Source organism: Nematolebias whitei, chromosome 22 (assembly GCF_014905685.2).
Source record: "Nematolebias whitei isolate Nwh7 chromosome 22, NemWhi1, whole genome shotgun sequence".
Classification (NCBI taxonomy): Eukaryota; Metazoa; Chordata; class Actinopteri; order Cyprinodontiformes; family Rivulidae; genus Nematolebias; species Nematolebias whitei.
The window spans coordinates 16,556,018-16,580,472 of NC_056519.1; the positions used below are offsets into that span (position 1 = coordinate 16,556,018).

At 38.0% G+C, this 24,455-nt stretch overlaps 1 protein-coding gene across 1 annotated transcript in view; it reads right to left on the bottom strand.

The window, feature by feature from the left end:
• Positions 1-563: 563 nt before the first annotated feature.
• sema3c (sema domain, immunoglobulin domain (Ig), short basic domain, secreted, (semaphorin) 3C) overlaps positions 564-24,455 on the bottom strand; it is a 58,266-nt gene continuing 34,374 nt past the window's right edge. Inside the window, exons 7-18 of the mRNA XM_037695905.1 lie at positions 21,676-21,795; positions 21,414-21,556; positions 21,224-21,338; positions 20,770-20,839; positions 17,874-18,018; positions 15,202-15,424; positions 10,230-10,318; positions 8,999-9,040; positions 8,622-8,779; positions 6,095-6,162; positions 3,324-3,454; positions 564-1,503 (exon numbers count right to left, since the gene is read on the bottom strand). Coding sequence (XP_037551833.1) covers positions 1,075-1,503; positions 3,324-3,454; positions 6,095-6,162; positions 8,622-8,779; positions 8,999-9,040; positions 10,230-10,318; positions 15,202-15,424; positions 17,874-18,018; positions 20,770-20,839; positions 21,224-21,338; positions 21,414-21,556; positions 21,676-21,795 — 1,733 coding nt within the window. The 3' untranslated portion in view covers positions 564-1,074. The remainder of the gene's footprint in view (positions 1,504-3,323; positions 3,455-6,094; positions 6,163-8,621; positions 8,780-8,998; positions 9,041-10,229; positions 10,319-15,201; positions 15,425-17,873; positions 18,019-20,769; positions 20,840-21,223; positions 21,339-21,413; positions 21,557-21,675; positions 21,796-24,455) is intronic.

The window sequence follows — 24,455 nt, forward strand, 5'->3', positions numbered from 1 at the left end:
TTTAACTGATGCACATCTCTCTTTTAAGCCACATGCTGAAAGCTTGATAAAGAAACTGAAATTAAAACTGGGTTTCTTTTTCAGAAATAGATCATGTTTAACTAGGAAACACCTTGTAGCTGCTACTTTCCTACCAGCCATCTATTATGGGGACATTATGTACATGAGCGCCCCTGCCAGCTCCTTGCAGATGTTGGATGTTGTCTACCATGGCACGCCAAGATTCATAACTGCTTGTAACTACCGTACCCATCACTGAACTCTGTCCTCCTTGGTCAGTTAGTCATCAGTATCTACACGTAGGTTCTCACACTGGTTAATTTTCATCTATAAATCCCTCCTTGGTCTGCTGCCTTCATATACTGTATCTCTTCCCACATGTCACGTTGTCAGTGCAGTTACGACGTGCACTCTGAGGGATTCATTACCTGCAGCGTCCCCTCAGTGCTAATTGAACTCGGCAAAAAGGCCTTCTCTTACTCTGCTCCTGTAACACTTTGCAAAAAGATCTGAAGCTGTCTACTTTGATCTCTTTATGGGATTTTAAACAATTGATAATGTCAATAGAAATATCAAAGCAAATTTGTTGTTGTTAGTATTTTACCTTGTTTTACATGGCATCTTGATTTGACTGTGTTTATAACGTCTTTTATTTGATTTTAATTGCATTTCGTTGAATTATTGTTGGCTGTACTCTACATGTTCTCTGTCTAAAACAGGTATCTCTTGATAATGAGTCCTCGTCACTCACTGAGACTAACCTGTATAAATAAAGGTTGAATGGATGAATCAAACAGCTGTAGCCAAAGTGGTGTTAGCTCGTAGACTATCAGCTGAGATCACGGTTTATTAGTGAAGGTTAAAACATGTTCACGTCATTTGATTTCTATCACAGGAAACAAACGGCTCGTGGTTGCTTGTGTGTTCCCACATGCATACAAAAGGGACTGTGTTGAATAAAAAGTTCCCAAAATCAATATTCTCATTTTCCTGTTGAAACAAGAACAAGAAAACTGCAGTTTGTAGAGGATTCGAAATGGATTGGATCAGAGGAAGGTGTACAAGTCCATTGCTTCAGACTTCTGGGGGGTCATTGCGTCTGTTTCGGCTCTTCCTCCGGTCCAACAGGGGCTTCAGTTTGGCTAAATCCCCCCTGAGGGGTCCAGGCAGCAGTGGTGGTTGTTGCTGCTGCCGTCTGTGCTGCAGCTTCTGAAAGTCCTTCCTCTCTTTGCAGTACTGTTGCACAGCCAGACTCTCTGCAGGGCTGAAGGCTTCCAACAGGACCTTAGGGTGCAAAGAGCTGGCCCAGGCCAAGGGGGACTGCTGTTTGTCTGTTAGCACCTTCACCATGGCCTCGCTCAGCACATGCAGGCGGATCTTGGCCACAGTGCGTTTGAAGCTGTTCTCAGTGGTCAGGCAGTAGTAAAGACCCTGGTCCGACTGCTGGAGGGAGCGGATGAGGAGGCCGTGTTCGGTGGAGAGTACACGCTCACTCAGCTTCACCTGCAGAAAACCACAAAGAGAATAATGAATGAAATGGTGTGCATTTCTCTAAAAGTCAGACTAAATAAAAATAATAAATGTAAGGCGAATGGACGTCTATGATGAAGACGTTTCACTTCCCACCTGGAGAGCTTTTAGTGGGTGGTCAGTTCTGTTCATGCAAGCTAAACTTTTAATGATTTCTCAATATAGACGCTAACAATCTGGTATGACTTTATCTAACTTAAAGTTTTGCTAAAGTCTAATGTACTTCTGAAGCACGTGCAAAATGTAACCGGAGATTATTACGCCATTTTATCAGTCCGTTTTAAAACTCAAACACGTGTTCTTTTACATTTTCACCTTTTTTTTTTGTTGTCACACATATTTTCAGAAGTACAATTATTTGACGTTTTAACTGTAGTTGAGTCAAATATTAAAATTTTTTAGGGTTGGCATCAAAACACACAAAGCTCATAATCAAACTAGCCTTTAGGATTCAAGAAAAAAAACCTTTTACCGTATTACTTAAACGGTTAATGGATCTAATATGCACACAACATATTGTGAAATAATCTATAAAAGCAGAGTTTTAGAAAAACCTGTTTTAAAAAGGGCAAGTTTTATGCCAAGTGCCCATGTGATCTGTTAACACTCAGAGTATGTAATGGGAATGAATCTCAGCTACTACCACACCAAACTTTAGTTCAATATCTGTAAAATTCATCAACCTAACAAGGTGGGGTCCTCTGTGCTGGAGTTTCAGAGAAACTGAGATGTTAATTTTCTAAACAAGACGTCCCAGTGGCTTTCAAACCCCAAAAGACATTATGGCAAAGATTGGTTCATCCCAAAGATCCAGTCCCCTGGCACAAACAGAGTAATATTGCATCTGTTGTTCAGTGTCAGTGCTGTGATCAGTCTTTCATTGGGAAAACTAAACAGCCACTGTCCAAAAGGATGGCCCAGCACAGAAGAGCAACATCATCAGACCAGGACTCTGCAGTCTACACTCACCTGCAGGTCAGAGGTCACTCTTTCAGGGATGAAGATGTTCACAACCTTGATAGAGAGGAACAATGGTTTTGGCTCATCAGCAAACTGATTGATCCACTATGAGAAGGTGCTGCTTATAAGACTGAGTTTGTAGCAGCTCCTCAGACTGAAGGTCGTTTGAATAAAAGACGAAACATTTCAACAAAGAAGAATCCGTCCAGAGGACTTGACTCAACCTCGTTAGATTTGTCTACCTGGATTATTCAGCATGCATCAGGATACAACTCATTAAGTTTTAACCATTTTTGTGTTTGCTAAAGTTTATAGTTTGTGACAACCATTTTTAATTCCATTGCTTCCTAAAGTGAACGAGTTGTAGATGTGTGATTTTTCTAGTTTTTATGACACTATTGTTTTTTAACTGTACTCTGTACGTTGTCTGGCTAAAACAGGTCTCTCTTGTAAATGAGTCCTCGTGACTCAACGAGACTTCCTGTATACATGAAGGATAAATTAAAACGAGCTGTATATGTGCATCAAATGTTTTGCTTCACTGTAAAATATGATTTATAGGGATTTTTTGTGTTGCTAAGATTGATTAACTGCTGTGGCCATCGTGAATCAGGTTGCCTCCAAAAATTAATGAGTTGTCGATGTAAATCAACAGACACACGCACAGACAGGTGATTAGATGATCGTCACTGACATAAAGACGGGCAATAAAAATAAACAGGAAAGAGGACACTTAATCAGTCACAGCTTATTATTTTATTGTCTCCACAGCTCCATAAATGCGTATCCTAAATTACAGATACATTTTTGACTCCTTCAACTTTCAGACTGACCTCCTTCCTCCTGTCGTTGTCCCTCTGGATGAGCCAGCGAATCGACGCCCGGGGAAACTTTGGAATACATTCCAGGAAAGTGGTGTTGTTTTTCACGCCATACTGCATTATCTCTACGGCGTTCCTGTAGGCTGTCACACACATGCACACACACGCGCTCAGAGTCAAAAGGAGGCACATCAGACGTCATTCCCTGACAGACACGAAGCTCACAGATGGGCTCAAATCTGTCTCTAGTCTCAGGATGACAGAGAAATGTTGACATAAAGCTCAGTTTGGCTCTTGCAGCACAACTAAACTCCATCCAGACTTCATTTTCTTCAAACAATATAACCTTCAAGACTTCAAACCAACCCACATTCCCGTCATGTCCTTGAGTTGGACCGAAATAGTTCATTAGTCAGCCACGTGTATTTCAGGGATGTGACTAATTACTGGTAATGACCACATGGTCGGATCCCAAAATTCATGCTTTACAGCAGGTTTTCTAGTGCAAGTTCATTTGTTGGACATTGCACAAGCTTCCTTTATGACTTAAGACATGCAGCTTTATCAATACACATCTGGGCTAAATATGAGTTATTTGCCACATCAGCTGATTTTTTTTTTGAGAACGGAGGAATTCAGCCGTTTTCTTATTTCAAACAGAGGTTTAAAGTCAACTCTTACACAAATCAACCTTAAGTATTGGACTGTAATAGTCACATACTTTTAGTAGTTTTTTCTACCTGTTGAAGTGCGGTTTGGTGGTCATAAAATATTACTATCTTACCTGTTTTAGATAGCATTTATAGACAGAAAAATAGGCTTGTTTTGCTAATAACAGCCTGAGCACAATTGGCAAATCCTACTGGTTTCCGAGTGTCAAATGGAGTGTGGTTAAATTCAATGTGACACCATTCCAAATTCCAAAGCTCTGACCAACTTGACAAGCTAACGGCTAATTCCAGAGGGACCAAGGCCAAAGTGGATTGTTGCTGTCTTATTTCATGCACCTCGTGCGAACACTATTTTGCAAACCTTTATAATGTTTTATATCACACAGTTATTCTAGAAGAAATATTTTGATTTTCTGTCATAATTATCCACAGACTGCGCTTGAAGAGAGACTGCTAGCTGCTGCTATTTGCACTTATAAATAAATGGCCTAGCATTCCCCAAAGGAATGCACATCACCTGCCACCTTTAATGCCAGAGTTTTAACTAAAATGTCGACCATATTTTACCCTATATAAGTCACATTTTTTGCACAAATTAGCATGCCAACAACTTATACAGTGAAGTATTTGTTTTCCCCCATATTTATAACCTAATTTTTGGCTGAGATCTGACAATTTCATTCATTATTACGTCTAATCCCCAAAATGTCCCCCGGGCGCTTTCAATAGCTGCCCACTGCACCACCTGGTGGTGGATGGGTTAAATGCAGAGACTAATTTCGCCATTGTATGGAAACATACAGTGCTGACATTGTGATGACATTATTATTATTATTATTATTATGACATGGAAAATATTGAACACTACCATTTTCAGCCACTAGAGAGTCCTCGAGCATTATGGCAAGTCAAGTGTCACATTAATAGGTAAAAGTGGCTATTAATGAAACACTTGGCTTGCCATAGTGAGCCACCTTCGTCTCGCTCTGGAACTCTTGGAGCAAACGTCAAATCGGCTGCATTTCACTGCGCCGCCCATGTGAAACACAGCTGATTTGACCATTAAAGTGCATTTATTAAGGACAAGTTAGACTGAGACACAACTTTGCTATAATTTCGAGCTAACAAATAATTGTTTTTAGGTGGTTATCTTGTTAAATTTTTGTTAAAGTTCTCCCATGTATGCTCCCGCAGCCGCCATTTGGCAGACATTCGATTTTTGGCACAACACTGGCCCACATTTCTGGGTTGTCAGAGGTGACATATAATAGATGCGACTTATACGGCAAAGTGAGGTATTTATGTTTTTTTCCACTTTATTAGACATTTTTGGACCGATGAGACTTATACGGTGGTGCGACGTGTACAGTGGCAAGTACGGTAGTTGCTTTGGCACAACATTGAAACTTGCACAAGCTAATGTAGTATTTTAAATCTTGCAATGCATCTCAGGACTATCACACCAAATTCCACTCAATATCTACAAAACAGAGTTAAGGCTTTTTTTTTTGTTGTTGTTGTTGTTGAGTTGCCTAAATTCCGATCACTTGAATTATTGTTGAAGATGGCTCTTAGCTAGTCCCACTCCAATTTTAAGCTCAGTCTCTGTAAAATAGGTAAAGTTGAAGCCATATTTGTATTTAGTGAGGCTGTTTAGCTATAGTTATTGTCTTGTATGGGGCAAACTCTAAAAAATAACCAGTTGTAGACAATGATTAATTTCTAAAAGTATTATAAAACCTGTCCATTGATTTATGAGATTTTGCTAAAATGGGCCAATAATAACTTCTTAATTCTGCTTAACAATAGATGCATTGACACTGATGGTGATAACATGTTTTTGCAAACTGTTTTAAGACAACTACAAAGGTTTTAGGATTGAAATTATTTTAAGATGGCAGCAAAGGTCTTAGCCTCGCTCTGACTAACTGTATTCCCACAAATCTGGTCAGAATTACATTATTTGTCCAAGCTGATGTTGTGTGAAGCCATTTCTGTAACAGAAAGTGTATCAATTGTTCCTAATCTTTCCAGCAAACTCCACTTCTAAAATATGAACCGTTTCTTGAAGTTGTTCTGCCATTAAATCAATTCAGTTGTAGTTTTAGTTACCTTTTAAATTGAATCCCCTACACTGAACGAGTGGATTTCCATGCATGATATCCTGCCTTCTGCTTCTCCTGCAAAAAAGACAAACAAATATTTGAGTACAAGCTATAAATAAAAAATAAAACCCGCAGCAATAGCATCCTTCCTCCTTTCATAATAAAACTGTGCAAGGAACGTTTGCTGCCAAAACCAACATGAGGAAAATCTGAGCATGTCATTATGCTCACTGGTGCACACTCATTCAGAACAGCGTGCAAACAGCTGACACGTTTCAAGTAAAAAATAAGAAAATGATTTGAATCTTTTCTTCCAGGGCTAATTTAAATTCAACCCTTTGATTGGAGCTGTCAGGAAACCCACAGCTGGGTCTCAACATTGACATGTAAGTTTAAAGGCGATGTCCTGGTCTGTCTGCACACGAGGAGGGAAACAACGAGAGCAGCATTTGTGACATGGCTCACTGATGGATCTCAGTCATCTGATCCTGCTGCACTCCCAATCTGTGGGACGGAGCTTTCTGTTCTGCTTTGAAAGATTATTCATCGGCTGCTGCCCACATTCTGGTACACTGATTGAATTCAGATTTATTGTTTCACCAGTGAATCGTAATTTTCATGCACATTGGGAAAGAGCAACAAAACAATGGAAGCATAAAAGCCTAGCGAATTTTCAAGGTTTGGATATTACTCACTTCCTGCCCTCGCAATGTTTTACCACAACATTGTATGATAAATGTGGACAGTTTGGTTAAAAATTGTAAATACTGTTATGCTCAGCTTTTTCTTTTATTGTAAGATCTAGCCAGATGTGTGTGCTTGGAGTATATGTGCACTCAGCTACAACCACATCTAATTTTAACTCAATATCTTTAAATATGGCTGACTTATAGCCACTTTTGTGTAGGCTAATGTTGGTTAGCAATGGTGGTTATCTTGACTTGTGCCAACTCCAGAAGGTAATCATTTGTAGGGGTTCAACCAGTGATTACTTGGAATTTCATTAAAATCTATCCAGTATTTTGGGAGATATTTGGCTAACAGACAGCCGGGGTTGACAATGCCCATGTTCTATGCCAATATACTGCCCAATGTGAAGCACTCTGAGTGTAATGGGGAAGTTGCTCAGCTACCATAACATCACATTTCAGTCAAGTTAAGTCAAACTTTTTATAAAACACATTTAAAAGCAGTTGTTACCAAAGTGCTGAACAATAAAAGACAATGGCAGACATTAAAAGAAAATAAATAAATAAAATAAAATACTAAAAACTCAAAATTGACTCTAACTTAAAAAGATTTTGAAGCCATCCATGCCTTAATGTCATCAAAGCATTTTTAACAGCGGGTGAATGGAGCAAGAACTATTGAGTTTTAAGGGCAGAAAAATCTGGCAATCGTTAGCATACCAAAGAAAAGAAAGATCATGTTTCCTCAGGATGGACCCCAAAGGGAGCAGATACAGTGAAAACAGAAGGGGTCCAAGAATCGAGCCTTGCGGAACCCCGCAGGAAATAAGTGCTGAAGCAGATTATAAATTACCAACATTAAAACAAAAGCTCCTGTCACTCACTTATGAACGGAACCACTATAATGCTCCACCTGTAATCCCAACCCAGTGTTCTAACCACGATACAAGGATACTGTCGTCAATAGTATCGAGTACAAGGATCACAAACTGACCAGTCATTTGCTAAAAGAATATCATTACAAACACTTACTAAAGCTGCTTCGGTGCTCTCTACGTGTTTAAAACCAGACTGAAAGATCTAAAAAAGTTTTCATTCTCATTCAAAAAGGCATTTCATTGAATAAAAACAATATTAACAATTTTTAACGAGTTATAGCCATTTTTGTATTTGCTAAATTTGCTTAGCTCCGGTGTTGATCTTAAATGGCGTTGAGTCCAAAAGTGAACTCCATCCAATATTTTTTTTTTCAGAAAATTGTAATAAAATCTATCCTACAAGATGTTTTGCTAACAGAAGGACAAAGTTGACTTCAATAGCCCATGGCAAGATAAAAAATAGTTTTTGGATCAATAAATGCTTGGTGCTTGCTTTGTAGACAACTCTCATCTACTACCACACCTAATTTTACCTCAGTATCTGTAAAATTAGATGGGTTGTGGTCATTTTTGTGTTTAAGTTTGCTTAGTTGTCACGGCAATTTTTGATGGAGTTGACATCAAAAGTTAATCAGTTGTAGATGTTTATCCAATGAATACTAGCGATAAGTTTAATTAAAAACTGCCACTTGGTTTATGAGGCATTTTGCTAACAGTGCAAACAAAGCAAACACTCACACATACACGAACACACAGGAAAAATATACAAGCCTTTATCAATTTCAGTGATGATTCCCTAATCAGCCTTTGTCAATACCTACGCAAATACACATTTTTGGGTCTTTAAAAGGTTGTGCTCACCAACATCCTTGGTGAACCCTAAATACTACTTAGTGTTTTCTTTAAAAAAGGCTGTAAAATGCTACAAAACTGGAACAGGAGAATCTAAAACTGGACCGTTTTGTACCTTTTGCCAGTTGGATAGAAGCGAGAGCAGCTCAGTCCATCCCAGGCACAGTAGGGGTCTCTGGCAAGGCAGCAGTCAGCGCAGGCCGAGCCGTATGCGGGACAACGGTGCAGGGAGACCTGCGAAACCCCAACCTCTGAGCTGACGTACAGCTGTTGCTGCAAAAACAAACGGTTCAGATGTCAGTGGCTGGTTGACAGGAAAACAAGGCAGAGTTCTGAAGCAACTTCAGCCCTGTTAGCTCCAAGCTGTTGGGGCGGCCCTGGAGATTTCCTCCTGCCCATTTCATACATCACTTATCGTAACAGACAGTCAATTTTGTTTTAAACAGAAGAAATAAACGGGATGGAAAAGGGGAAAATATTCAGACTGCTTACTTTTTTGGAGGATATCCTCAGATTTGTAACAGGAACTTGATTCTGGAATTAACAAAGGAAACAAAAAAGTCAAAGTTAAGATCAGGACAGGAATTTACCGTGCTTTTGGACTATAAGGCGCACCAGATTATAAGGGTCACTGTCAATTTGTGAAAAAAAAACTTAAAGGATTTTAAGTGCGCCTTATAATCCGAAAAATACGGTAGTAAACAACTAAAAACATGCAAAGTTTGTCTACTTGCTTGTGTCACAATTATCACACTTTAAACACCTGCAACCAAAAGGTGAAGTCACAATTTCGTCTTTGCCTGAAAAATCTGAAAATCTGATTTCAAAACGATGCCATTAGTTATCACAATCAAAAAATTGTCTGTTTGCAAAATATCCCTTGCAACACTGGATGGATTTTTTTTTTTACTTTAATGAAATACACGTCAGATGCTTCTCTACAAACGATTACTCTTTGTAATTAATCTATTTTAAGATGGCTTGAACAGCTAACCGACTTTAAGAAACACTAAAATGGCTGTAACTTAGCCAGTTTAACAGATATTGAACTGAAATTTGGTGTAGTAGTAGATGAGAGTCATCCTCAATGCAAACTCAAAACACTACACTACGCTCTTATTTGTCAGCATTTATGACGCACTGGAAAGATTTCAATGGAATTACCAGAAAGTTATCACAGGATATGCGTCTACACTTGATTACGTTTTGGAGTTATGCCAATTCAAGATGGCCACCGTGAGATTGCTCGTAATGTTATTTTTAAGATTTAACCAAAATAGTTGTCTCCTCTCGTCATACCATGAAGAGTGGGGATGCTAGGCCTTTAATTGTAGTGGATCAATACAAGTGCGGGATGAGGGTAATTAAACCAAGGATCAGTTTCAACAGCCTTCCCAGGAGAAATACATTTAAAAAAATTATTTAACTGCTGCAGTCCAGGTGGAGTTAAAACATCAAAGGAATCCTTTGACGTGATGACAGTTTGATCAGATTTTTCCAGTTAAAAGGAAACACGTGCAAAGGTTCGTTCAGGGCAATGAGCAGACTGCGAGCATGTTTCCCATCACTCCCCGCTGCACTACATCCATCTCACCAGCGCCACCCTGCCTTTGTCTGTCTGCTCTGGGCCTTTGTGATGAAGCACACACCCTCAACACCACTGCCTTTGATCTGAAGCGAAGCAAAAGGACAAAACTCAAAGAAAGTAAGACCAAGAAAGAACCTTGAAGACTTCCAGCTCCTCCAGGATCAGATCTTCCTGCAGGGACTGGTTGCTCGGCAGCACAATCACTTTCTGTATCGTACCTTTATCTGGGGGCAGAAAGACAGACTGTTCACTGATATGAACACTTAAAGGGGCCTCCATCATTATCATCATCATCATCAATGTGGCCATTTTGTCCTGAGATTTACAAAAACAGCTCCTGCAAACACCCCATAAGAGCGTCTCCCACTTCCTGGAGACAAAGCCCCGTTTCAGCAGCAGATATGCTCGGATGGCCTTGGCTTCTCTTCAAGAATCCAGGAAGGAGGAACAGACAGAGGAGGCTGCTCAGTAAACACAAGCAGCTGCGCGAGAGGCTCCCAGAGCTGTTTGCTGAATGCAAAAGTGCACAACGTGGAGACGCACAAACACGAGCGCGCCGTGTGTACCGAATACAAATACATATTACTCTGTGTCGTGAGCAGAGCGGGGATACAGGGGGTACACTTTGTGGGTTTTAATCGAGAGGAAATGTCTCTTTGCCTCGTTTGGTCTGAAGCAGCATGGATGCATTCCTCTTGGTTGGAAATAAAAATAAATCTAAAAACTGCAACTTCATTGACTTGAGTATGTGAGGCTGTTTAGGTTTGCTGAGTCCAGTTTAGTCGTGTTTTTTTTTTAACCACTTTGTGTCTCTTTAGATTCATTTAACATTACTTTGTTGTTATTTGGGGTCGGTTTCTGGTTTTGGAGCTTATTTTGTTAAACGTGTGTTTAAGTGTGATATTAATTGATTTTCTAATTGTTTTATGTCCATGCTCTTGTATTTATGGTAAATGTACTGTACTTATATAGCACCTTTTTATCTGATCAAGACACTCAAAGCACTTTACACCACAATCTGTGCCCGTTCAGACAGCACTGTACTATATCTTTACAAAGAATAATCAGTGCTTTATCACATTCATACACCGATGGGACACATCGGAGGCAATGAGGGGTTTGGTGTCTTGCCCATGGACACTTCGGCAGTGTCAGCTGGTGGAATTGAACCCCCAACTCTTGCATTGGAGGACGACTCCTCTAACTGCTCAGCCACAGTGGCATTGTTGGTATTTGGTGTCAGAATGTAGAAAATAAAGGCTGTTTAGATTTTTGAACCGATTTTGTTTTACTTAATAAATAATTTCAAGCCACAGTTATAATCTGTTTTACTTTGTTATTTAATCTTTTTTGAAACTAAATTCTTTTGCTGTTTTGGACAGATTTACTGGACTGAAAGACACTTTACTGGCTGGGCCCGTGAACCTGCTACAAATAAAGGTGATCTCTCGATAAGACTGTTGGGAGATGAGTCAGTGACTAAAAACTGGGGAGATGAGTCAGTGACTAAAAACTGAGAAAATGTTAAGAGGTAAATTTTTTGTTGTAGTCTCACTGAACTTTGAGTGTTTGTGGTAAAGCGACCAGTAAAAAGCAAGCTCCCATTTTGAGTGGCCCTTTTAAAAAATAGCATTTTTTGGGGTGCACAGCTTGCGTGGGCTTTTTCTGTGCCCACCTCATAATTTAATCTGCTGGAGTCCACTTTTAAAATAAAGACAGGCAGATTTGGACAAGTATTTAAAAATATGTAAATAATCAGGGTGGTTTTATATGATGGAGTATTAGGGTCATGTTAATAAAAAATAAAAATTACATTACGAGAAAAAGTAATGAAATTACAAGAATAAAATTGTAATATTACTAGACTAAAGTCATACAAGAATAATGCTGAAATATTACGAGAATAACATAGTATTACAAGAATAAAATGAAAATATTATGAAAATAAAGCAGTACGAGAATAAAAACAAAATAATACAAGAATAGTCATAATATTATGAGAATAAAGTTGTATGAGTATGATATTGTACAAGAATAAAATCATAATATTACGAGAATAAAGTCATAATATTACGAGAATAAAGTAATACAAGAATAAAATTGAAATAATACGCAAAAAAAGTTGAAATATGAGTATAACGTCATAATATTATGAGAATAAAGTCGTATGAAAACAAAGTCGAAATAGTACTAGAATAAAGTCATATTATGAGAATAAAGTAGTACGAGAATAAAATAAAAATAATTCGAGAATAAAGTCAAAATATTTTTTCTTAGTTTTTCTTTAGTTGATGTTTTTCTTAGTTCATATCTTAGATGTTATTACTGTTTTTCTTATACATTTTATTGTTGGATGTAACTGGGACCTTGTGTACATAATTTCGCTCCACCACATGTACCACATGAGGTGCGAATGACAATAAAGAAACTCTGACTCTGACTCTGAAATATACAAGAATAAAGTTGTACAAGAATAAAGCCATCATATTATGTGAAAGTCAAAATATGAGAATAAAGTCATAATATTACAAGAACAAAGTCGTACGAGAATAAAGTCGAAATAATATGAGAATAATGTTGTATGAGTATAAAGTCATATGAGGATAAAGTCATAATATATCAAGAATAAAGTCATATTACGAGAATAAAGTCATATGAGAATAAAGTCATATGAGAATAAAGTTGAAACATGAGAATAAATTTGTATGAGTATAAAATTGTAAAGGAATAGTCATAATATTACAAGAATAAAGTCGTGATATTATGAAAATAAAGTCGTACAAGAATAAAGTTGTAATATACGAGAATAAAGTCATAATATTACAAGAATAAATTTGTAATGTTACGAGAATAAAGCTGTATGAGAATGAAGTCAAAATAATACGAGAATAAAGTCATAATATTACGAGAATAACCTTGTAATAATACCAGAATAAAGTTGTACGAGAATAAAGTCATACAAGAATAAAGTCGAAATAATATGAGAATAAAGTTGTACGAGTATTAAGTCGTAAAAGAATAAAGTCATAATATTTCAAGAATAAAGTTGTGAAATTACGAGAATAGTCGTATGAGAATGAAGTTGAAATAATATGAAAACAAAGTCATAATATTACGAGAATAAAGTCTTATGAAAAAGTTGAAATAATACAAGAATAGTCTTATTATGAGAATAAAGTAGCACGATAATAAAATCAACATAATATGAGAATAAAGTCGTACAAGAATAAAGTCGTACAAGAATAAAGTCATAATATTACGAGAATAAAAATCGTACGAAAATAAAGTAAAAAAAATATGAGAACAATGTTGTACGAGTATAAAATCATACAAGAATAAATTCATAATTTATCAAGAATAAAGTCATATTACGAGAATGCAGTCGTACAAGAATAAAGTCATATGAGAATAAAGTCAAAATAATATGAGAATAAATTTGTATGAGTATAAAGTTGTAAAAGAATAAAGTCATAATATTACAAGAATAAAGTTCTGAAATTACAAGAATAAAGTCGTACGAGAATGAAGTCGAAATAATATGAGAATAAAGTCATAATATACGAGAATAACCTTGTAACATTACCAGAATAAAGTCATTTTCAATTAGTAAAACAGTTTAGATTTTTTTCCAAACAGTCATTTGCACAATCGTTTCAAAGTCATGATACTGATAATAATCTGACAGATTAAGAATTTCCTTATTTGTAAAACCAATACCAAAGTATAACTTAATAAGATGCTCAACATTCATACTTTTATCGCAGTTGTAAGACTGCTTTTTCATGTCGGAGTTCTGATAATATTAAGACTTTATATTCTCATATTATTCCAACTTTATTCTTGTAAATTGCAAATTTATTCCCGTAACGTTACGACTTTATTCTCGTAATGTAAACATTTTTTTCTTAGCGTGGCCCTAACACGGGCAGCACGGTGGCACAGTTGGTAGAGCTGCCACCTCTCAGTGAGCAGGTTACCCTGGTTCAAACCCCAGACCGGGGGCCTCTCTGGGTGGAGTTTACATGTTCTCTCTGTGCATGTGTGGGTTTTCTCCGGGTACTCCTGTTTCCTCCCACAGACCAAAAACATACATGTTAGACTGATTGGTAACTCTAGGTGTGAGTGAGAGAGTGAATGGTTGTTTGTCTCTATGAGTCCCTGTGATGGACAGGAGACCTGTCCAGGGTGTCCCCCACCTCTCACACAGTGACTGCTGGACATGGGCACCAGTGACCACCATGACCCAAAAAAGGAAGAAGCGGGTAAAAATTATAATACTCCGTTATAGTTTTAGACCTGGTGCTTTGAATGTTTTCTGTCAAAGGAGAACTCCATTAAAGGAGCAGTTCTAGCGCTCTAAAGGCGTGTTGGAGATAAGCTTGATGGCTCTGTGACTATTTTGAGAATAACCTTGTCACATAAAAGTTATAAACATGTTCAAACTCAAGTGACAGGGCTGCGCACCTCTGAGTCTCACTCGAGGAGGCGGACATGAAAGTCGTAAGACATTCTGGAGACGATTTGGACATAGTTTTATGAAACCAGACAGTGAGACACCACTTTGAGGCTTCAGCACCCTACAGATGTGCACACCGTCATCTTTAGACTATAAACGAGTCACGTTTGAGTACCTGGAGATTACAGTCCACCTGTTAAAAAATGTGGACAGCATGCTCTTGTTATAAGATAAATGGTATAACTTATATCTTACATTGCTTGGACAGACATGAATTGTGCAAACGCATCAATCGGACCTGCCTGAGTTATCAATGTACCAGCACTCGCTGCATGCTGTAACCTTTATCAGTTTGTCTGATATCTAAAGTTATACGACTCTAGAAATCATTAACTCATAAAACGCATCAGATATAAACCAGAAAAAGAAAAACGGAGTCAGGCCTTTTTGTAGACAGCTTACGTGTCTGTTAAAGAGCTTCACATTGGAAGCATTTAACGGCTTTATTCTCCGACACTTCGAAATACAAAATGGATATGATTTGTATAATCATATAGGAAATCCATACGTGATAGTGGGAATTAATCAAATTAAATAATTTCTTGTAGCAGATTGCATGAAATAATAGCCGAGGCTTGTGTAGAATCATACCTGTGCCCAGGAAAAGCACTTGGTAGTTTCCATCTGCAGCCATGACCTGGTCCACAGCCACCGAGGTGTATTTATAGTCGGAGTTGGTTCGGACCACCAGGGGTCTCCTTCCCACCGGGTAAATGTGGTTGAACATGACTGGATGGTTGCGAACAAAGTTCACCACCTCATCTGGGAACTCTTTAGTTGTGTGGATGTCCGGTGTGAAGGCTCCGCCGGGACACTGGACACACACATTTGATCAAATTCATTTTATTCTCATCTTTAAAGTTTAAATGTTCATCTGTAACAACAAAAATAAATAAGAAAGTGGTACAACTCTAACCTGGTGCAGATGTAAATGATGGAAAACAGATGTTTTATGATTTTTTTTTTTTGTATATAAAAGCAACTTGTTGCTGGTAATAAACACACAAACAAATATTTTATGGTTTTTAATTTGCAAATGGATTTAATCCACAGTCAAATCCAAAAAAAGCGTTTGATATTTTTAAATTTGTCAATTTTCCTTCTTCTGACATGCCTTGCTCCTACGAGTGTTGCAATAACTTATTACATTTTAAATATTTATTTGGATTTGTAATATGAAAAGGTACATAGGAAAATTGTCACTCTTAATTATTTTTTACTTAAAAAAAGCAAAACAAACAACAGTTTATACATTAATTCATGAAAGATGTGGTAGAGTTTGTGTTTAGTTTGTGCACAAAGTCAGACAAATGAAGTAATAGAGATTTTTTATTTATTTATTTTGTTTTCATAAAGTTACAATGTTAAGTCCAAGGCTGTGTGAAGTATGGGTGTGCAGGGTGCTTCAGCAACACATGATAAATGCTAGAGGACACGCAAGTCCAAATAGCTAAAGAATTTTATAAAAACAAAAACAGATTTTATTAGTGCTTCATATGTTTAAAATCTAAATATATGGAACATTAGTGTTTTTAAATTTGGTAAAACCACTTAAAGTCCACAAAAAGTGGACATGTTGTGCATTTATAGATCTTTACAGCATGTTTATGTAAATTTCACTGCATATGTTTGAGATTATAAATATTCTGCTCCTAAAAATCCCCACATGCTCATAGCACCCCCTGCCTGAGGCACATTCCCACAGCTAAAAACCATTTTTGTCACCGTCTTGGACGGTCATCCATAAAACCACAAATAGCAGAGCTGATTTACAGCAGAACCAGGAAAATGCTGAAAAATGGTGATCTGGTTTTTATTGCCCAAGAGCAACTAAATCTCAAATTCAGATCCCAGACATTCTTTAAAAAAATATTCACCTGAACAAACATATGATCCAAACCTACATTCACATACATTAGAAACAATGGAGCTTTAATTAAAGCAAATCCACTGCTTTTTAATTTATTCATGTAATGGTGAGTGTCCATAATGCTAGATTATTATTTTAATGTATGCACACTCCTTTTTTCTTATTTTAATATTAGGGAAAGAAATATGTTTTTAAAGAATAAATGAAAAAAATAATAATTTTTTTAATGAACGAAAAAGATATATTGGTTTTAAAATTTCTAAACTGACCAAATATGCAGTTTTATCTAGAACATTATTGGATATTATAAATGTCACTGATATCAGTTGTGTAGAAACAAACATAAAATAAAGAAATTGAAGAAATAAAAGGAAAAAAACACATTGAATTGTTAAAAAAATACTACTAATGTAGCTGTTAATTGTTATTTACAAACCAATACACAATCCATACAGGCACAAATGTTACCAGTTACTTGTGAGCAAAATCAATGAGGTTTGGTGGGAAAATAGGCTAAAAACAGCCAATTAGGAAATTGAGTACAATATTTGCAACCGTAAACGTCGAACCACCGTATAAGTCGCATCAGTCCAAATATGTCTAATAAAGAAGAAAAAACATAAATATGTCGCTTCGCCGTATACGTCGCATCTATTATGCGTCACAGCTGACCACCCGGAAACGTGGGCCGGTGTTGTGCCAAAAATCAATTGACTGCCAAATGGCAGCTGTGGGAGTGTGCACGAAGGAATTTAACAAGATTAACACTTAAAAACAATTATTTGTTTGCTCGAAATTATAGCAAAGGTATGTCTCAGTCTAACTTTTCCTTAATAAATGTACTTTAATGGTCAAATCAGCTGTACTTCGCCTGAGCAGCGCTACGAAATGCAGCTGATTTGACGTTCACTCCAGGAGTTCCGGAGCGAGATGAAGGTGGTTAGTATGGCAAGCCAAGCATCTCATTAATAGCCACTTTTGCCTATTAATGAGACACTTGGCTTGCCATATAACTCAACCGCCCTCTAGTGGCTGAAAATGGTAGTGGTCAATATTTTCCATGTCAGAATGAATTAAATCGTCACATCTCAACCAAAAATTGGATTATAAATATGGGGAAAAAACATAAAAGTTGCTTCGCTGTACAAGTTTGCAGGGCATGCTAATTTATGCAAAAAACTGCAACTTATACAGCGAAAAATACAGTACTCAGATAATTTAGCCAAAACCTTTTTTAAATCCCCTTTGATAAACGTTGAATGGTCAGCCATCTTGTAAAGCACCACGAGCAGCAGCAGCTTGTTTAAAGTAAAGATGAACACAGGGAGATATTTGGATTCTGTGCTGAAACAGCTGGTTACAGAATGATTAAATGGCTTGATAGTGAACTCACAGTTCCTGGTCGTGGGTAGGGGATGCGCCCCTGGAACGCCACCCACTGGAAGTTGGGCCCCTCTCTGTGAGCAAAGGGCCCGTTGAAGACCGTCAGGATGTCGGCCATGTTGTACACACACACCGCCGAGCCTTTAAACACAGAGCTGAGGGAAGAAAACACATGCATTGCTTTGAACACCACAGCAGGAACTTAAACTCATGTCTTAGATGGGAAAAAAAAAAAAAAAAACTCTTCTTTTTTAATATTAAAGTGAGTCACACAGCCTGGACTGATTGTCGCCTAACTCCAGCCAGAGTAGACAGCTCACCTACTTCCTTCTTCATATGCGATGTGGTTTGGCTCAAGCATTTCAAACCACACGGCATTAACATAGAAAAGGTGCTTTGTTGGGAGAGGGAACAGCAACATATTGTACAAAGAGAGTGGAAACAGAAACACTGAGCTCAGAGACCTCGATGTGTGTTTCTTGTGGAGGGTTACATTACTGCAGACTGTCTAGGATGCTGAGGAAACAAGTCAAATAAAGGTCCGTCTCTTTGATTCCCACAGAAAAACTCCCAACAAATGGATTAAGTGATTTCTATAAACCACATTTCCTCAGAGGCCTGAAGAATAAAAGCAGCCTGTTGCGTGTGGTCGACTTCAGCTAGCAGAGCAGCATGTGGTAAAAAGGCCTTCTTCTACTTTGAACTGTCACAAAGAGTCAGATTACGCTTATAACACTTTGACCGAATCAACTCTATTCAAGCTTAAATTTGAGTATTTTGGGTTCCACTCGAGAAAGTTTATTTTTTATTTTTTTTATCCACAATAAGTTTAGAATTGGGTGTCTTTTATGAAACATGATGAAGTGAGATTTTTTTTTTTAAACTGGGAAGGATATCCTGTAGAAAAGATATGTGGAGAAGTGCTTCACTTCATTGACATGTGCTGGCATTCATTTGAGCACGCCTCTTAAGATCCCAACAGATCTCTAGTTGAGGTTGACTGGATTGCTACAACATCTTGATCCATTCTGTTGTGGATTTGCTGCTGTGGATCATTGTCCTGTTGCATCATGACTCAGTTTCAACCAAGCTTTAGCTGGTGGACAGACGACCTCATATTTGACTAAAATACCTTCATTAAAGGAGGGCTTCTTGTTTGACTATGGTCTTGTGGCTACAAAACAAGCCCATATAATGCTCCATCCATCACCATGCTTGCTAGTTAACATGGAGTGTTTGTGCTGGTGTGTTTAGTCGTAACGTATGGTCATGTTTGGTGAAACCCAAACATCTCTACATTGGTCTCATCTGTCCAGAGGACATCATTCCAGAAGTCTTGACCTTGCGACTTGCTGATCACAGGCCCATCATCTCTAACCTCTGCGCTACCACTCCCCAAAAAATGTTTTCCACATGTGAATAATTTCTCAAGTTAACTAATGGTCTCCAAATTGTTTGAAAATAATCCTTAACCCTTTCCAGATTGATGGGTGGCATCAACAGTTGCATCTCTAAGGTCATTGCTGTTGTTTTCCCTTCTTGGTGTTGTGCTTACACATCTGTCTGCTCCAGATCAGCAAAATGTCCAAAATACTATTTTATAGAGATGGTCCCATTGCTGCTGATCAATAAATAAAGTGAACTTGACCAGCAGAAACTGGCTGCTACTGTTCCTCTTAAATTCTATCAATGCAGCAACATGGGCTCAGTCTTTTCACACACAGTATTTCCATTTTGGCTTAGTTTGAAAAAAATGACTGTGAAATCTATTGTTCTATGTTTTGCACACTTGAGGTTATATTGATTAATTTTTTAACCTGGTTAAGACTGATCATTAGGGATGTATGATATTGGATTTTTGGCTGATATGCCGATGTGTTAAAATTTATTTGGCCGATACCAATACCGATATTTTTCCCTAGATCTACTTACAAAGACTACATAGCTTTCTCTGCTGTGGAATTAAAATACTACATTATTCTGCATGGTCTTTGTCAATTTGGCCGGCTACCAAATGCAGATGACAAAAAGGGGACTGAAAATGATGCAACACTTCAACTTGGATTATGTTTAATGTCAAATTTGTTCATGACATTTACTCTAACACAATGACAACACTCGGAACAGTGCAAATTTGTAAATTTTTACCAATCTAAACTCAACGGCGCGTGTGATGTCATAACGTTCTGTTGGTGCTGCATGTATCCTTGTCACTGGATTGTCATACAAAAACAGCACCATATATATATATATATATATAAACAAACAAACAAACAAACAATGCCTTTTATATCGGGGAGTTATTTTTATGGAATGGCCGATATTTAACTTTATTGCTAATATTGGCCGATACCAATACCATAACGATAATATCGTGCATCCCTACTGATCATTTTTGTTTTGTTACCCTAGACAAGGATAGACTCTCATTCCCATGAGTGAACCATCTTTTCAGTATAAACCAAAATAAATCAGTAGAAACTCACAAACTCAGCAGCTGAGTTAAAGCAATTCTAATGCATCAATTTAGTTTAATTACCTACTTAGTTTTTTTTGTTGCTCACTTCAGATTAGAGGTGCAGAAACAAGGCTCTAGTTATACAACAAATAATCATCAGAATTCTTTATGCACTCAAGCAGCATTAAATAACTTTGATTCTACACCTATAAAAGACACCACATACATTATTGTATGCCATGCAAACACTATAAATATACACGCCACAGAAAGACAGAGCATCAAAGTGAAGGTCGTTTTGTGTAATAAATCATCCGGACTGTTCAGAAACATGGCATGTGATGTCTGCGTTGAACAGAGACACATCCGTTCCTGCTGATGTCCAGTCAGAATCCACCAGAACCACAGAGCCCTGCAGAAATGTTACCGTTGGCTCCATCAGCCTCACCTTGTGGACGTGAAGACTCCAAAAAGCAACAGGCCTTTGGGCTGATCTGTTTCCAGCAAAAACACGCTCTCTGTAAGGAAAAACACGAACGTGTTTAGACGAACTGTTCAGTTGAAATACGTGAAACTAATCTCTCTTCCTTTTCCATACAAGAAGCATTAATGAATTGTGAACGCTTGAGCTGATAAATGCGTGTTTTGACATAGGCTCTGATGATCTGGACTAAAAAATTATTTGTAAAACTCAAGGTCAGCAGTTTGACAATAACCTCAAATCTTAGTCCATGTTAAACATAGAGTTCTGTGAACAGTTCATGGAAAAACAAACAGTTGGAAACCTTGAAGAAAGTTTTCCACAATTATGATGATTTTGGTTTCTGGTATTTACTTCCTATATTACTTTACAATGGTCTCATACACCCTAAATGAAATGGCTTTTAAAGTGCGTGACTCACCAAGTTCATCAAAATGTGTTTCTGAGCCGTCCTCCTCCAGCACCGAACACACCATCCTGGCTTTAAGGAAGGTGGTCCACTTGTTTACGAGGCTGCGCTGCCCTCCGATGTCATTCTGAAGACAGAAGCAGGACTTACAGAAACCTAAAACCATCTAACGTTCATCAGTGGTTTGTTCAGACGCACTCACCGGACACACTCTGGCAACCATGGTATGGATATTTTTGGTGTTTCCATTGTTGTCTGTCAGCCTCTCGCGGAAGAAAAAGTACAATTTGGCATCGTTTGGGTCTGATCCGTCTGGGATCAGGTGGGCGTCGATGAAAATTGGCTCTGAATGAAACAGAAAAAAACAACAGGTTTTAGAAAAAGATAGAAAAAAATCTGAATTTCTTCAAATTTTGCATTTTTTGTGGATTTATATTTATGCTGGCTTGCGCCATTTCCCCCACCACTTAGCCACTTGGAGTTGTGCTGGTCTGTCCGCACTGCATTTCTCTTGGTAAGGCTCCTGAAGATGGCAGCATCTGTCCCCATGAAGTCAATGTACATACCAGAGAACAGCTCCTGATCTAGAAGCACGCACACAGCAAAAATACTCACATTCATTTGATAGAATCTAGGAAATACAACCGAATATATGAAATAACTAACATTTTATTCAGTATTCATGAAAACGCTCCAAAAAAACTCACAAAACATAAAGCTATAGAAGCACTAAGTATCGTTTTCCTCCTTTCTGATCACTTTATAGTCTCCTTTTTGGGGGTTGTGTGTTTTGATAGCTAAAATGCTGATTATTAGGTGTCGACCGCACTTAGATGGTTACAGATGGTCCAAAAACTTGCTGATCATAAGTCAAAAACTTATTTAAGAACTATATTTGATTATATTCTGAGGCTGTGACTTCATCACCAGTATCATAGCACTCTGCTCGACCTCCACAGCATGAGGCAGATTAACTTCCTTCCCGCCCCTCTAGATTATATTCCACTCGAGCTCCCTCTCTGGGATCTCAGGCGAAGCTGGCAAAGCAGCTGCTGACACGGCGATGCTCATGTGTCAGAAAGCAGAGCCGTGGTGAGGGCACGGTGTTTCATCTTTGTGTCATCTGAAAGGCAACCCAACACCTCTCAGCCAATCAGCTCAAAGGAGCGCGTTAGTTTGAAAGAGATATCAGCTTCTGGGAATGCTGTGTGTCACGAAAGATATTTGTTGTGCAAGTTTTTTTTTTTACATCTTAATTTAGCTTGCAAGATTCCCTGATGTAATAACGTGCAGTCTGTTTTGTACAAAACTTTATGAACGACTAGTTTAAAAGTTTAAGAAAGACTTTTAAAAACAATAAAAGAAACAATTTAGGGATTTTCTGTTTTGAAACGGGAACCAATTTGAACATTTGAGCCATTTCTGCATGTCTTACTGTAAGAGTTCAAAACAAAACCTTAATAAAAATAAAAATCTTTGGTTCTTGAGATGCAAGATGTTGGTGAATACTGACAACATCGGCTTTCGCAAACGAGGATTAAATCTCAAAAGCACGTATCTTCAAGTGGAGGTTCGCAGGCAATGTCGGGTCCAGGAAATCATTTTTTCGGTCCACAAACAATTTAAGTTATGAACACATTTTAACAAAGTAATCCGTTGATTCATTCACAATATTTGACACTGATTTACAGGACAAAACCACCTGCCGCTGAGCGTGATGGAAGGGCTCAGTAGGATGTGAGAAACTGGATCATGGAGACTCAAGTTGTACAAGCTTACTTTTGATGCCAGTCTTGGCTCACTGTGTTTAAGTTTCTGTGAAGCTCTTTTGCAGTTGCAGCAAAGTTACACTGCACTGGCCCTTTAGTAGCTCGAGTGAAAGAAAAACAACCCGTCTTTTAGCGATACACTGCCTTTGGTTCTTTCCTTCAAATATTAACACTCAGCTATGCTGTCATAACATTTTACTGTCATAACATTTGGATTTATAGTATTTTTTAAACATATTCTACATATTTACATAGTGAGTCAGAGGTAAAGTTGTCACCAAAATGTCTTAGTCATAAACTAACTTACTAACTGTATATTCATGGCAGAGGTATCAGTAAATATATTCAGCTGGTCATCATTTTCCACAAAGTTAGTTCATCAAACCTTGAGCTAATGTCACATATTGCCTCCTTCTCATGCCACAGCCTGTCAGTCTTCTTGTTTCATTTATCCTGACAAGTCTTTCCTGCTCATTTTACTCAACCTTTGCTACTCTGCACCATGCCCCACTCTGCAATCCCCATTCATGCCTTTCACCTGTTACCTGCCCTTCTTAAGTTCCCTGTCAACCCTCAATCAGTGCCAGATTATCAAACCTTCCACTCTTGTCTCTTGCCTTGCCACAAACCATCTCTTGTTTTTTGATGCCTCACCTGCCCCTCTTGGATTTGACTACTCATCTGACCATGCACGGTAAATGGCTCTGCGCTCCCTCCACGACCAAGACTACAGATTACAATTTGGCTCTGGTTTCTGCTCTCTACTTCCCCATGCTTGACCCCTGCTTCGATTATCGAACTACGGATCTGGATTTCCCCTTACTGGACCTCAACAACCTCGTTCAGCTCCACTGTAGCAGCTCACTGCATGAGTGACGTCACCGGCTTTAGTGCGACTAAAGCACCTACCATGCAATCAAAATAGAAGGTTAGTGAAAACCTCAGGATTCCTCTGCACTTCCTCATCCAAGCCAAGTTCACTAACTCTTCTGTCTTGCCAGATCAGACCCGTGCCAGGACCCAGACCTCCACCAGACACTGTTTATTTACAATAAACTTTTTTAAACCATTCCTGTGTTTGGTGTTGCACTGATAAGGGATGCACCGATCCACTTTTTATTTTTTTTTACTTCTGATTCGATCTCGATCCCCAAATCTGGATATCGGCCGATACCGATACCGTCCCGATATCATCACCTTTGATTTTATATGAGGCTGTAATAATCTCCTCTCTATAGGCAAGCACAATTTGTACAAATATATGCATGTCCAAAAAGGCAACATGAGGTAAGTTTTGTTAATGTTTCAAAGTTAGAATTAAATTCTGCTAACACAAAACATGTTTTTTTTTTTATTCATAGCTTTAAAGTGGATATTAATGTGATTAGATAGCTTCAAACATCTGCTAAGTTCACGGCATAAACCAGTACAGACATGTTCCTGTTTTTAGTATTTTACATTGTTTTATAATGTAG